Below are 13006 nucleotides of genomic sequence, written 5' to 3'. Positions count from 1 at the left end.
CATGAGCCAGCATGGTGTAGTGGTTAGAGTGCTGGACTAGGACTGGGGAGACCCAAGTTCAGATCCCCATTCAGCCATGATACTTGCTGGGTGACTCTGGGCCAGTCATTTCACCTTTGACTAGAAAACCTGGTCTTTGAGGAGCCACAGAGGGGATCTTTTTTGCAGGGAAAAAGCAGTAAGCTGTGAGGTGGACAAAATCACCCATATCACTTTTGTGAAAGCCTTTAAATGACAGTAGCAAAGGGTGTGGCCAAATTTAGGTTTCTAAAGTTCCATCAAAAACCATCATCCATAGGATGCTTCTTATGTTTGCTCTGATTTGTTATCGTGACTGTTCTGTGCAATGGTAATTTTGTTAGCCAGTGGACAGGAGACGTGCTAGAATTAGACATCTAATTCTAGCAAGCAAATAAGGTTTCTGCACCCAATATGCCTCAAGTTTCCTGCAAACACTTCACAACTTCTCCCCTTTTGCACATCCAAGGCAAACCTAGGATTGTCGATCCCATGTTAGTCACTGAAAATCTAAGTTCTTGCCATAATGATGTCCCCAAAAGCCACCTTATGAACTTTATGGCTGAGTAGGGAATATAACCCTGCATCTACTGTGTGCAAATATGGCGCTATAACTTTGCACCACACCAGTCTGCAAGATTGGAAAATCCTTTTCCACTCAAGGACAACTATGTATTTTCTGAGACATTATTCCTAAAAGGTCTGAAGGGTGAAACTCCAGCCACCTCTTCTTTGGGCAAGTGAAAGGACCTCAATTGAGTTGCCATGAGGAGCAATGCAGCAAATAAAACCAAGGGGAGGTTTGGGGGCATTTTTTGTTGGGTTTTGTTTTTTTTTTAAGCCATTTACTTCAATAGATCTAGAAGCAATGTATTTTAAAGACTTTGCTCTTTAAAGTGTGCCAGTGATCTTCTAGAAAAGCTAAAACAACGTTTCAGCAGCTTGAAGTTGCAGAAAGAGAAATTACTGGAGTGGTGCCCATTGTGTGCAGCCCCTCCAAGACAATGGTGTCTGCAGGCGATAAGGATAGCAATTTGATGCACAATATTTAGCGGTAGTTTAAGCTTTCACATTTGTGGTTGAAAGGTTTTAAAAACCCAACAAGGACTGAATCATTAGATACCAGCTGAGCCAAAGCTTACTTGCTGCATGACTTCTTGTTAATATGTGGCAGTACAAAGCCTTTTAAAAATAGATCTTGTTTTGCTCTTGGCTGTGCAAAGAGGCAGCTCCTCGGAAAGCAGTGGAAGTCCTGGGTCTCCCGCAATGGACTCATGTCAGATGCTGCTTCATGTGAAATTTTATATATGTGTCTAACTGTGCAAATGAAGAAGGGGGAGAGCCTAATGGTAGCTTAAGGGCAGCTTAAAGACTAACATATTTATTGTGATGTAAACTGTTGTTGGTCAGACCCATGCCACAATAAATGTGTATTTATTGTTCTTCATTTTTCCTGCTGGAACAGACTCAAATGGTTATGCTCCTTTATATGCTTTCTTTATAACTTTTATGAATCTGCCTTTTTGTGTATTTGTATGCCCCTTATGCCCTACACTTTATGCTGGTCCATGACCATAATGGAGATTGATTGATTGATTTGATTTATATATTGCCGTTCCAAAAAAGGCTCAGGGTGGTTTACATCTAAATAAAAACAATTAAAATCAATTAACAGTTAAAATCAAAACCATAAAAAGAGCATAAAATTATTTTACAGTTAAAACATTTAAACAGTTAAAAACCCTGGAAAATCAAGGTTGATTGATTGATTGACCCAAATGGTTCCACTTCTGCAATGTGTGCAAATGAATAATTTCAGATCATCTCCTGATGCATTCATGTCCTCAGATGGAGAAGTGGAGCCGAGAATGGTGAGAAGCTGATGAGGACATTTTTCTTACTGTTGTTACATCTCAAGACATTGCTCCTGCATGCTCACTGTTTGCGTATTCATACCTGAGATGTTTTATCTGTAGTGTTTCAGGTGGTTATATTTTAAATTGTGTTTAAATCCCAATTGCGTCTACCTTTTACATGTACCTAGGCCAGGAGCAAGCCAATATTTAAGCCACGGAATGCACAACCCAATCAAGGTTGTGCTGAATCGATGTTAAGCAAGGGGCAGGCTAGATTTAAAGCACATCATGGCTGTGAAGGAGAGGGAGCTGACTTATTTTTCCAAGTGTGCTTTTCTCTCCAAAATCCCTTTTTCATTTTCTCTTGGCAGTTTTTACTTATTGTGATAGAATCCCACTGGGAAAAGCTGCTGGGGAGAAGCGACTTCATGGGGGGAAATGTAGGGGTGGGAAGGATATGCTTGTTTTACCACTTATCTTTGCCAATGCTCTACTATCTCTCCACCTCACTCTCAGCTTATAGGGAAACAGCGGTGTCCCAATTCTGACATGAGTCTGCCGCTGTTACAACTTGTTTGGACTTGAATGTAAGTTAACATGACAATGAGACTCTTCTCACAATTACGAAGAAGGGCTAGAGGGCGGTCTTACCCAGAGGCGTATCTAGGGAAAATAGCGCCCAGGGCAAGCACTGAAATTGTGCCCCCTGTCCAAACATCTGACACCCATCTTTCAGATAACTTTACCATAATATCAGCTCAAAAATGCAAGTCAAGCTCATTAATCTTTTAATATTTCAAAAACTATTTAGCAGTGGACGTAGCCAGACCAAAAAATGCTGGAAAATGACAAATTTCAGTATGCTGGGGCTCATGAAATACTCAAATACTATGTGGAGATGTACTTGGAAAACTAAACAGAAGTCCCTGTCTAATTCTCTACTATGCATTGTAGCATCACTATTACATAAGTTTTAAAAATAAATTGAGAATTTGACTTTTCCCAGATACTCTGAAAATAATTAAAGGATATGCAGAGTCAACTGTGTCACTGCTTGGAATATATTCTAGTATTTCAGAAAGACAGTTAAAATGAGAGAAAGAGAGCAAGAAACTCCCAATACTTAATACTAAGGATTAAGGGCCTTAATATACTAAGGCCATTTGAGCATGTGCGGTGGCCATTTTGTTTTCGGCAGCCATTTTTAAAAATTTTTAATTTTAAAAAATGGCTCCCCCTTCAAGTGGTGCCCGGGGCACATGCCCTGCCTGCCCCACCCTAGACATGCCCCTGCCAATTGGAATTGTTTGTTTTTCCTGGCTGTCTGCACTAAACAGCCTACCAGTTCTCCATCTCTCTCTCTCTCTAGGTAGAGTGTTGTGACATCTAAGGGATACAGAGTACTCAAGAAGTGAATCAAAGGTGCAGTTTTTACTTGAAGGGGGGGCAGTTCAAACAATAGCGTTTGCAGTGTTTTAAGAACAATAACCATAAGAGCAAGGAGAAAAATGATAATGGGATAAGCACATGCTGTGATTATCTTCTATTCTATGCTGGCCCATATAGAATCTCACCAGCAGCTCTTAGTCAGCCTGTCTCTCTGCTCGGCACTGCCTTGTCTGATCTTGCTGTTGTTTTTTCCTCTGGTTGTTCCTAGAGTGATCCAATTCTTCTGTGCGATGTTCAGCTCTCTTCTTTAGGCCCATTCACATGTTATGTTCAACACTGGTACGATGAGTGTACAGTATACACAGGTACAGATCTGTACACAGGCACTGTCATTCACATGTTACATTGAATGCAGGTACAGAATTACACTTCCTTTCTGTACCAAGGGCCTGTATCCAGGTTCACTATATCCAGGAACTCAGTCACATCTGTACCACACATCTGTACACTCATACAGCATAACATCTGAACTGGGCTTTTGTGAATCAACTGCTCTTACTGCTTCCTAACTGTAGCTGTTCCAATTCTCCTTTTTTATCCCCGAAACTTTGCCCACCTCCTCTGGATTAGCCAATCATGGGAAATACGAACCAGATGGAACATAATGACCTCCAGACAGAAAAAACAAACCTGAGATGGATAAAAGGCCAAGTTTGCTTAACCTTTTGTATAAGGAACTCTAACACGAGATGGGGGTCAGGCCGCCATTTTAAACATATCAAAATGAAGAACAAGCACACGTACAACAAAATGGAGGTTTGGGCCACATCCTCCACAGAAATAAAAAAAGATATTGTGGGGGCTGTGTCAAAGGCTTTGTAGAAGAAATCAAGACACACAACAATGGCTGCAGCATCTCCACACTCTACTAAACTAGGAACTCCGTTGAAATAGGAAGGGAGATTACTCTGGCATGACTTGTTCTTAACACGTTCATGCTGACGCCTACTAGTAATCACCAGATTCTTTCTTTCTGCAATGCTCAGAGTCTTCTGATAATATTTGCCCATTTAAACATTTAGCAAAACCAGGCAGTTACATTTTCCAGGACGGTGTCGCTTCAAACTGCAGGTGTGTGATTTGTGTGATCCTCCCCATGAAAGGTCACCACACAGAGAAAGATAGCAATTTAGGAAAAGGATTACATTGAACCAACGGTGCACATCACCCCAGCCAATTGAGGAGTTTCCCCCCACATTTTACTGCCCCTGCCCCCCACTGCCAAACCTAACAACCCATATCTACTCACAAAATGAATGAATAAGTTGCTCCTCAAGCTTTCCCCCTGTCTGCACACCTGTGTTGGATCCTTCTCCCCAACATGCTAGGTTTCCACACCCAGAGAGTTCCCTTAAAATTATTATTATTTTAAAATCCCATCTTCAGCTTGCAGCCTGGATGCAGAGCTTTGCCTCTGGATTGGAGGATTTGGAGGGTAGGGCTGGCTCCCAGAGCGCTGCTAGGGCAAAATGAGCAATCCTGCTTCTCGTTGATTTGTGGATCCTGCCTCTTTGCAAAGCTTATCTTTGTGACTCTAGAGATCCTACTCAGGCCTACTTGAGAACATCTTGCAAGAGGTCTGTCATGAGGTTCCTTTGCACCCATACCCCCAAATAAATGACACGACACAGGAAATGGGTTAAAACTAGGGCGATAACTTTATTAACCTAGTTTCAACAGAGAGCTGCAATGTAGCCAAGCCACAGTGGAGCTGCCACCCCTAGGGTGCAGCACCGTATCCCCTCCTCTGACCTGCCATCATGGTGCTGGTGACCAAGGAGCTACTCTATTTAAAGGCACCGCTCCTAACATGGGCCAGATCAAAAACCCCTACCAGTGCAACAGTGTAGAGTAGGCAAAAAACCAGCCACCTCCAGGCCAATCTGGGTGGATGGGGAAAATTCCTACTCGGCCCCAAAAGGCGGCCAGCTAATCCCACACTGTCACCTGGTGGGGTGAGCGGATGCCAAGGTGTTCCTGCAGAAAGCCAGCAGAGGTTGGGGACTGCTTTCATTAGCATGTCCTCATCCCTCTGGATGGCCCTATGGACCGAGGATAAGGGATGTGCTCACATCATTTTGGCACCTCATTAGAGAGGCACTGAAACGATTCTCCTGGTTCAAATGTGCCGATTCAGGAACATCCCTACTGAGGACGCTGTCACAGCATGGTCCATTGTGTTTCCCAGGCTTGTTTCTTATACCCTGCCGGGAATGGATCCAAAAAACCAGCACCCCACACTGCATGCAGTGCTAGGAGAAGATGTGGTCTTGCACCCAGGCTCCGAATCAAGAGATGGGGCAGAGAGAAGAGTTGCAAACTCAGGCCACAACTATAGAAACTAGTTTGAAAGGAGTTCTGTAAACTAAGGTGCGGCTTCCACTCCTGGGGTGAAGCACTGCGGTGCAACCATGCCTCCCCGTTAAGGGGGTGGTTTTTGCCTCAGAGGTGAAGGCAAAAATCCTCTGAATGGAGAAGTATCCTCCCTTCCACACAGAAGGATCATTTGGTCTTCTCCCAACACCTTGAATAGACTTGAGGCTTTGGGGAACCTAGCCAGAAAGGGAATGGGAATCTGGTGCGGGCTTGATCTCCTCAACCTCTTCCTGCCCACAATTCCCTTCACCTACGAGGGGAGATTTGTCAGTGTTGATGTGTACTGACCTGGCTGAGGTCGCCCTCTGTACTTACCTCAATAACAATGCCAAGTAGGATTCCGGGAAGTGCTCCTTTGCTGTTAGGATGGAGAGAGAAGGCAAAGATAACAAGTGTGAGCTTCAGATTGGCAGATTTGCTATGACTTAAATGTCATTTTCTCAATGACCCTCAGTTTCAACTACCTTGATTTCATGTTGATGTCTTTATCCAACCCCCTGCCAAAGAGCTGCTGCCCAAATTGTGTTGGGTTTTCTTCATAAACACATGGGGTTCTGCACCAGTGGACTATATTAATTATTGCAGGGGTGGCCAACCTGAGGCTCTCTAGCTGTCATTGGACTACAACTCCCATCAACCCTGCTGCTGTTACAGGGACTACAGTTCCAATAACCTCCTGCCACAATACGTGGTGGCTGGGGATGATTGGACTACAGCTTCTATCATCCCCGGCTCCCATTTCTTGTGATGGGGTGATGGGAGATGTAGTCCCTCCACCAGCAGCTATGGATGATGAGAATTGAAGGGAACTTGCTTAGCCCCTTCTCCCTGTGGCTGTAGCTACTTCTCTTCCATGGTTGGCCAGAAGAGGTGCCAGTCAAGCTATCCTGTCTGATTGTTTCGGTACTCCCCTAAGCATTGCCCACCCCATCACCCCAGGAGAAACAACTACTAGGCTGATTGCCACAGCCTGTATTTGATTGATTGACTTTTACATTTTTCCTCCGGGAGGTGGGCAATGCTTGGGTAGACAGGATAGCTTGACGTTTGGGGTAGGGGGGATGCCCACCTGCCATCCCCCCAGCTGTTGAGTGCCAGTGTCTGCTCCGCCCAAGTGCCACCTGGAGCTCCTGGTCAGACTCCGCCAAACAATCAGAAGACGGCTCCCAATCTTCCCTGGCCAATCGGGGAAGACAGGAGGCTGCAGTAGGAGGAAGGAGGGGTTGAAGCAAGCTCCCTTCTTCTCAGAGAAAATGGTTGTCAGTGGTTCTTCTGAGGAAGCTGTACGGATTGCTTCTTAACAAGTGTCTGCATGGGCTTGGTTGCTCCCCTCAAGCGCCTTCTGACTGTTCCTGCCCAGTGGGCCTTTCCCCTCCTGTTGCCCAGTGAGGTTCTCTTTTTCTTGTACCCTCCCCCCCGACACTTCCCCCCTTCTCTTGCCCACTGGGATTTTTTCCCCTTCTTTCCTTCCCCTCCCTCACCACCCCTTTCCCCTTCTTTTGCCCAGCCAGTAGTATTTCTGTTTATAGATTTAGCCGTGTGCTTCCTATAAGAAAACACTCAGGCTCAAGCTTGTTCAGCTGCCAGGAGTTAGTTGTGCAGGTCAGCCTGGGTGTTTTCCAGATTAACTCTTATCACAGTGCCACTACGGATCTGCAAAGTGTGCTTCTGTATTGCCTGTGCATTGACATCACAGTCTCTGTGCTATCAGCAAGGTGTCATTCATATTTTCCAATGCCTTCTTTCCGATTTTATTGCTTTATTACAGTCCTGCAACATTGTAAAAAGATTGCAGTATTTTTCCATTTTAGGGAGTTTGGGGCAAACTAGAAAAGACTGCTGCCCCTGCTGGTTGGCTTGAGCAATGCCCTTTCATTACGTTGTCAATTCGATCCTAAGCTGAAGCATTTTACGGCAGTTGTAACTGTAATCTGGAAAGCGCCCAGCAGTGGAAAGGTGCTTGCACTGGCACTGAATGGGGTGCTTTATCTTCCTAGAAACTGGAGGAAGTCCCTCTTTGGAATTAATAACTGGGATCTACTGAAATGAATTACAAGAATGCGCCACACCCTGCAAGGGGTTCGATGGGCTGCACACTACCGAAGAGTGTCCTAACAAAGTGCAGTTTGAATATAAAAGATAGAAACATTTTAAATATATATGAAATGAAAGGCTTACCATCAACTTAAGATTCCCCACCTCATATATAAATGGAAGCAGTGGAGGGCAGCACACCAGTGTCCCATGGAGTCCAGTAAGTCTGCCCCACCTCCACTGGCACTCTCCCCTCCCAAGCTCCCCATCCATCCTGGCTTGGTCCAGCTCTTGTCTTCTCCAGCCCTCCACAGAATTAGAACTGGGATGCAGCCAATCCCTTCTGCATAGCCGCTTTGTTCCCTAGACACACCCACATCCAAGACTTCTTAGGATCCATCCCCAAATTGGGTTCACCATGAATTTGCACCCAAATGGGGAAAGGAACTGAGCAATCCAAAAACAAAAATACAAAACCAGTAACTGATACTGACTTTAACCTTGGTTCAGGCATGAGGCAAGTCCTTGAGTAAAACAGCGTTAATCTCAACAGCATTTTCCACTCCTGGGATGCTCCATCTAGAGCTGCCCCATCCTCCTGGGATTCTGCATTTCCCTTGCATTTACTGGCTGTAGTTACTTCTACAGGAGTTCTTGTTTCTCGGCGAGCCATTTAATCCCTACCCTGAGGGAAATCAAGGGCGGGGGGCAGGACTAAACTGTGGCCAGTTGCAGGAAGGAGGCAGGACTGGCCCAGAGCTGGGGGGGTGCAGAAGTGGGGGTGCGGCACTGTCCTGGGGCCGGCTGCATAAGGGGGTGCGGGACAGCCCCGGTTCCGGCTGCAGGGGGGTGCGGGACAGCCCCGGTTCCGGCTGCAGAAGGGGGGGTGCGAGACAGCCCCGGTTCCGGCTGCAGAAGGGGGGTGCGAGACAGCCCCGGTTCCGGCTGCAGAAGGGGGGTGCGAGACAGCCCCGGTTCCGGCTGCAGAAGGGGGGTGCGAGACAGCCCCGGTTCCGGCTGCAGAAGGGTGGTACGGGACAGCCCCGGTTCCGACTGCAGAAGGGGGGTACGGGACAGCCCCGGGGCCGGCTGCAGAAGGGGGGTACGGGACAGTCCCGGGGCCGGCTGCAGAAGGGGGGTACGGGACAGTCCCGGGGCCGGCTGCAGAAGGGGGGTACGGGACAGTCCCGGGGCCGGCTGCAGAAGGGGGGTACGGGACAGTCCCGGGGCCGGCTGCAGAAGGGGGGTACGGGACAGTCCCGGGGCCGGCTGCAGAAGGGGGGTACGGGACAGTCCCGGGGCCGGCTGCAGAAGGGGGGTGCGGGACAGCCCCGGTTCCGGCTGCAGAAGGGGGGTGCGGGACTGTCCCGGGGCCGGCTGCAGAAGGGGGGTGCGGGACTGTCCCGGGGCCGGCTGCAGAAGGGGGGTGCGGGACTGTCCCGGGGCCGGCTGCAGAAGGGGGGTGCGGGACTGTCCCGGGGCCGGCTGCAGAAGGGGGGTGCGGGACTGTCCCGGGGCCGGCTGCAGAAGGGGGGTGCGGGATGGTCCCGGGGCTGGCTGCAGAAGGGGGGTGCGGGATGGTCCCGGGGCTGGCTGCAGAGGGGGGGTACGGGACGGCCCCGGTTCCAGCTGCAGAAGGGGGGACGGGACAGGCCCGGTTCTGGCTGCAGAAGGGGGGGTACAGGAGAGTTCCGTGGTTGGCTGCAGAAGGGGGGAGGTCCTCCTGAAATGCCAGCCTGTCATCCTCTCCTGAAATACCAAAGTTAATATATAGACCATTCTTATTTCTGAACTAGTGCTATTCAATGGTGTCAAATTTCATTTTGAAGTGGATAATGGGATTTTCCTCAGGGCAGGGAAGTAGTATATGGGCAGCCTGGTCCTTCTGGCATATATGCAGGAAAATGACAAAACAGAGAAAGCATTTGATTACATCTAGGTACTATCCATGATTACAATCTAAGCAGTTTCTCAAATAAAACCAAAACCAAATACCAAAATAAAACAGCAACCAATTAGGGACAGACTTACACAATTTAACATATCAGCTGAAATGATGAAGCAGAAAAGGTCTACAGTACTTGGACACTGGGAAAACTGTCCCTCTTTCTAGGACTCTCACTCACCACTGTCAGCATTAAATCTGTGGACCTGCTACTTAAATGACTTATTTTCTTAATGACTTTCAACCTTAACTAGGGATGTTCAGAATGCCTAGGAAAAGGTTTGCTGTGAAACAGGGCATTTCAAGCAGTTCAATCTCGCCAGAGCACCCCCTACAAAAAGGGGTCTTCTTCGAGATCAACCCAGAACCAACCGGTTTTGCGGCAAGTGGGTTTGCTGTTTCGAGCAGCGATTGTGGGTGCCATTTTGGAGGGCTGTTTTAGTGTTTTCCCCTTTCTTGTTGGTTTTCTGGCATTGCCTTCCAATTGGCTTGTGATCTCCTTGTTCCTTTGTTGGCTTATCATCATACAAAATCAAGTGTCGTCAGGGGCCACTGTGCTCCCATTGGCTGGGGGGAGGGAGGGGGAGCCAAAAGGAGGGAGTTTCAAAGTGTATTTAAGGGGCTGCTTGACAGAGAGAGCCACACTCTTAGAGGATATCAGAGGAGGAAGACTGCAGCAGAGCAGAGAGTGGTGGCAGAGAGACTGTGCCAGTGCCAGGCTTGCTCTCTTTTTATTTTCCTTACCAACTGCTTATTTTACTATTATTTTAAAAATTGTGCCAGCAGTCCTAGTGGTAGTGGGTTTAACTGGGTGCTGCTGTGGGTTTAAATTCTGTTTCTTTGTGGCTCCCCCCCCCCCACTTCTGACATGTAACAGCCCTCAGTGCCTTTGATAACAAGGATGCTGAGAGTTCTACCCACCTTCCCCTTTGACAGCCCCTTGCTGTCTGCTGCTGTGTGCTTGGGCAATTTTTGTTTCTGTAAGCTGTGTTTGCCCAACCTGCCAGGCTCTCTCTTTTCCCCAGGTGTCTCCAGGATTTATTTATGTTATTATGCAAGCTTTTCCTTTTAGTCTTTGGGTGGATGGGTGCCCAACTGCCCACCCCACTAGCTGTTAAGTGCCAGTTTCTGCTCGGCCCAAGTGCTGCCTGGAGCTCCTGGTCAGAATCAAGAAGAAGACGCCGAGTCAGGTAGCCCCCAAACAACCGGAAGACAGAATATCTTATCTGGCACCTTTCTGACCTATCAGGGAAGACAGGAGGCTACAGCAAGAGGAAGGAGAGGTTCTCCCTTCTTCTCAGAGAAAATGGCTGTTTGTGGTTCTTCTGAGGAAGCTGTAAAGATCCCTCCTAAGCAAGTATCTGTGTTGGCTTGGTTGCTCCCAAGCCCTCACTGACTGTTCCTGCCCAGTGGGCTTTTCTTCTCTTGTCATCCACCCCACAACCCAGCTATGTCTTTCCCCTTTTGTTACCCAGTTAGGGTCTCTTTTTTCTTGTACCCGCTCCCCTCCCCGGATACACCTCTTCTCTTCTTGACTACTACACCTTCTTTCAAAGTCCGCTCTTTCCTTGCCGGATCCTGCTTTATCTTTACGCATCTTGACCTTACACCAGGTTGGTCAAAGGAAACACCACTTGTCCCCCAATCTTTCATGGTCCTGTTTTGGTGCCTCTTTTTCTATAGATAGAAGGAAAAAACAGATACATCCAGTTGTGTAAGCAGTTAACCCACAGTTCCCGGGAATGGGTGATGTGCAGCCTGGCACACGAGCAGGGAAGAGGGACTGTGTGACTTTGTAACTCTTTCCAGTCACACTCATGATCCACAAATATTACAAATGTTGATAGGCTATTTTCAACCAAAAAGGATTCTCAATGTGATTTACATTGCCAAAAGAATGAGAAGAGAGTTCCTTGTCCAGAAGGAAATTGGGACACAATCTATGCAGCAGCACAGCAGAGAGACCAGCAATAGCCCCAGAAGGATACTATGTTGGGTTGATTAGGGGACAGTTGCTCCCCATCCTGCTAAATAGAAGAGAGTCACCACTTTACAAAGTGGTGCTTTGCTCAGTGGGCAGGGGTGAAGTCCAAACTGTGTGCCACAACAAGGACTCACAGTAGCCACTTAATGGAGTAGACTATGAGAAACACCTAGATTGGGCAGCAGTGATATAGGAAGATGCTGAAAGGCATCATCTCACACTGCACGGAGGATGGCAATGATAAACACCTCCTGTATTCTACCAAAAACAACCACAAAGAAACCAACTCGACGGCACACTTTACACCCCCACACATGACACCATCAACAGTCAAGGTGTTGAATAGGGACAGTTGCTTTCCCCCCAACCTGCCCCACCACTAAATATGAAAACTACCCACAAAGGTACCTCTTTGCCCAGTCAGCAGGGCTGATTTTGACATAAGGGAGACCCTGGAAGGGGGACTGTGCTGGACTGAAGAGGGACAATTGCTCTCCATGTGCCTAATAGAAGAGTCTTAACATTAAAAGGCAACTCTAGGCCTGGTTAACAGGGGTCCTGCTATTAGCAGATAAAGCAAATTTTTATAGAAACCCCCTTAGTCTCCTCCAAAGGGGAGGGCAGGGCTCCCTTGAAACTCACCATTTGATGAAGTGGGCCACAGCACAGAAGAGAAGCCCCTTCCATCATGATGAGCATGACTCCCCTGGCAGGATGCTGAAAGTGCCCAGGAGTTGCCCATTGGGGTCCTTGAAGCCTTTAACTGCATTTGGAGAATAAACGTTCTGCTAACCCTTTCAGAGGAAAGCAGAGAAGAGAGGAAGCAGCTACTCTCCCAGATCCCAGAAACTGCTTCAGAAAGAGCAGAAATTGACTCCCAAGAAACTTCTGAGCAGTTGACAGTTAAGAGGACAGTTAGGTGATGTCATAGAGGGTGATGTCAGAAAGAGAACAAAGAGTTTGAAAAAGACCAGTGAGGCTTGCTTAGAAAGCAGGTAGTTTCCCCAAAGCACTGAGAACCACAAGTATAAAATACAAATTTTAAAATATTGTATTTATTTATCGTATCTTTATACCATCTGGGGCAGTTCATAAGTTAGCCCACTTGCACCCCAAACATGTACGCATCCGTCATCTTGAATTGGGGTGGTTGATATCACAAATTACGCTGGCGAGGTGTCCCCAATATGAATTTGTTTCATATTGTTCCAGGCACTGCCAAGTTGATAGGGGGAGAGAGAGAGAGAGAGAGAGAGAGAGAGAGAGAGAGAGAGAGAGAGAGAGAGAGAGAGAGGGTGAGCACATAAGCCTACTGGCGTAGGCTTATGTACGTAGGCTAAAAAA

At 47.4% G+C, this 13006-nt stretch overlaps 1 protein-coding gene across 1 annotated transcript; it reads right to left on the bottom strand.

The window, feature by feature from the left end:
• Window positions 1-4958: 4958 nt before the first annotated feature.
• On the bottom strand, window positions 4959-12797 carry LOC128343659 (uncharacterized). The gene is made up of 3 exons (XM_053293087.1): window positions 12768-12797; window positions 8228-9469; window positions 4959-6057 (listed from the first exon to the last, which is right to left on the bottom strand). The coding sequence occupies exons 1-2, from the start codon at window positions 12795-12797 to the stop codon at window positions 8429-8431; spliced, it is 1071 nt and encodes a 356-aa protein (XP_053149062.1). The 3' UTR covers window positions 4959-6057; window positions 8228-8428.
• Window positions 12798-13006: the final 209 nt, after the last annotated feature.

The sequence above is a fragment of the Hemicordylus capensis genome, chromosome 2 (genome assembly GCF_027244095.1).
Source record: "Hemicordylus capensis ecotype Gifberg chromosome 2, rHemCap1.1.pri, whole genome shotgun sequence".
NCBI lineage: Eukaryota > Metazoa > Chordata > Lepidosauria > Squamata > Cordylidae > Hemicordylus > Hemicordylus capensis.
Note: the sequence above shows the minus strand (reverse complement) of the source record. Positions and strands in the feature narration are given on the sequence as shown.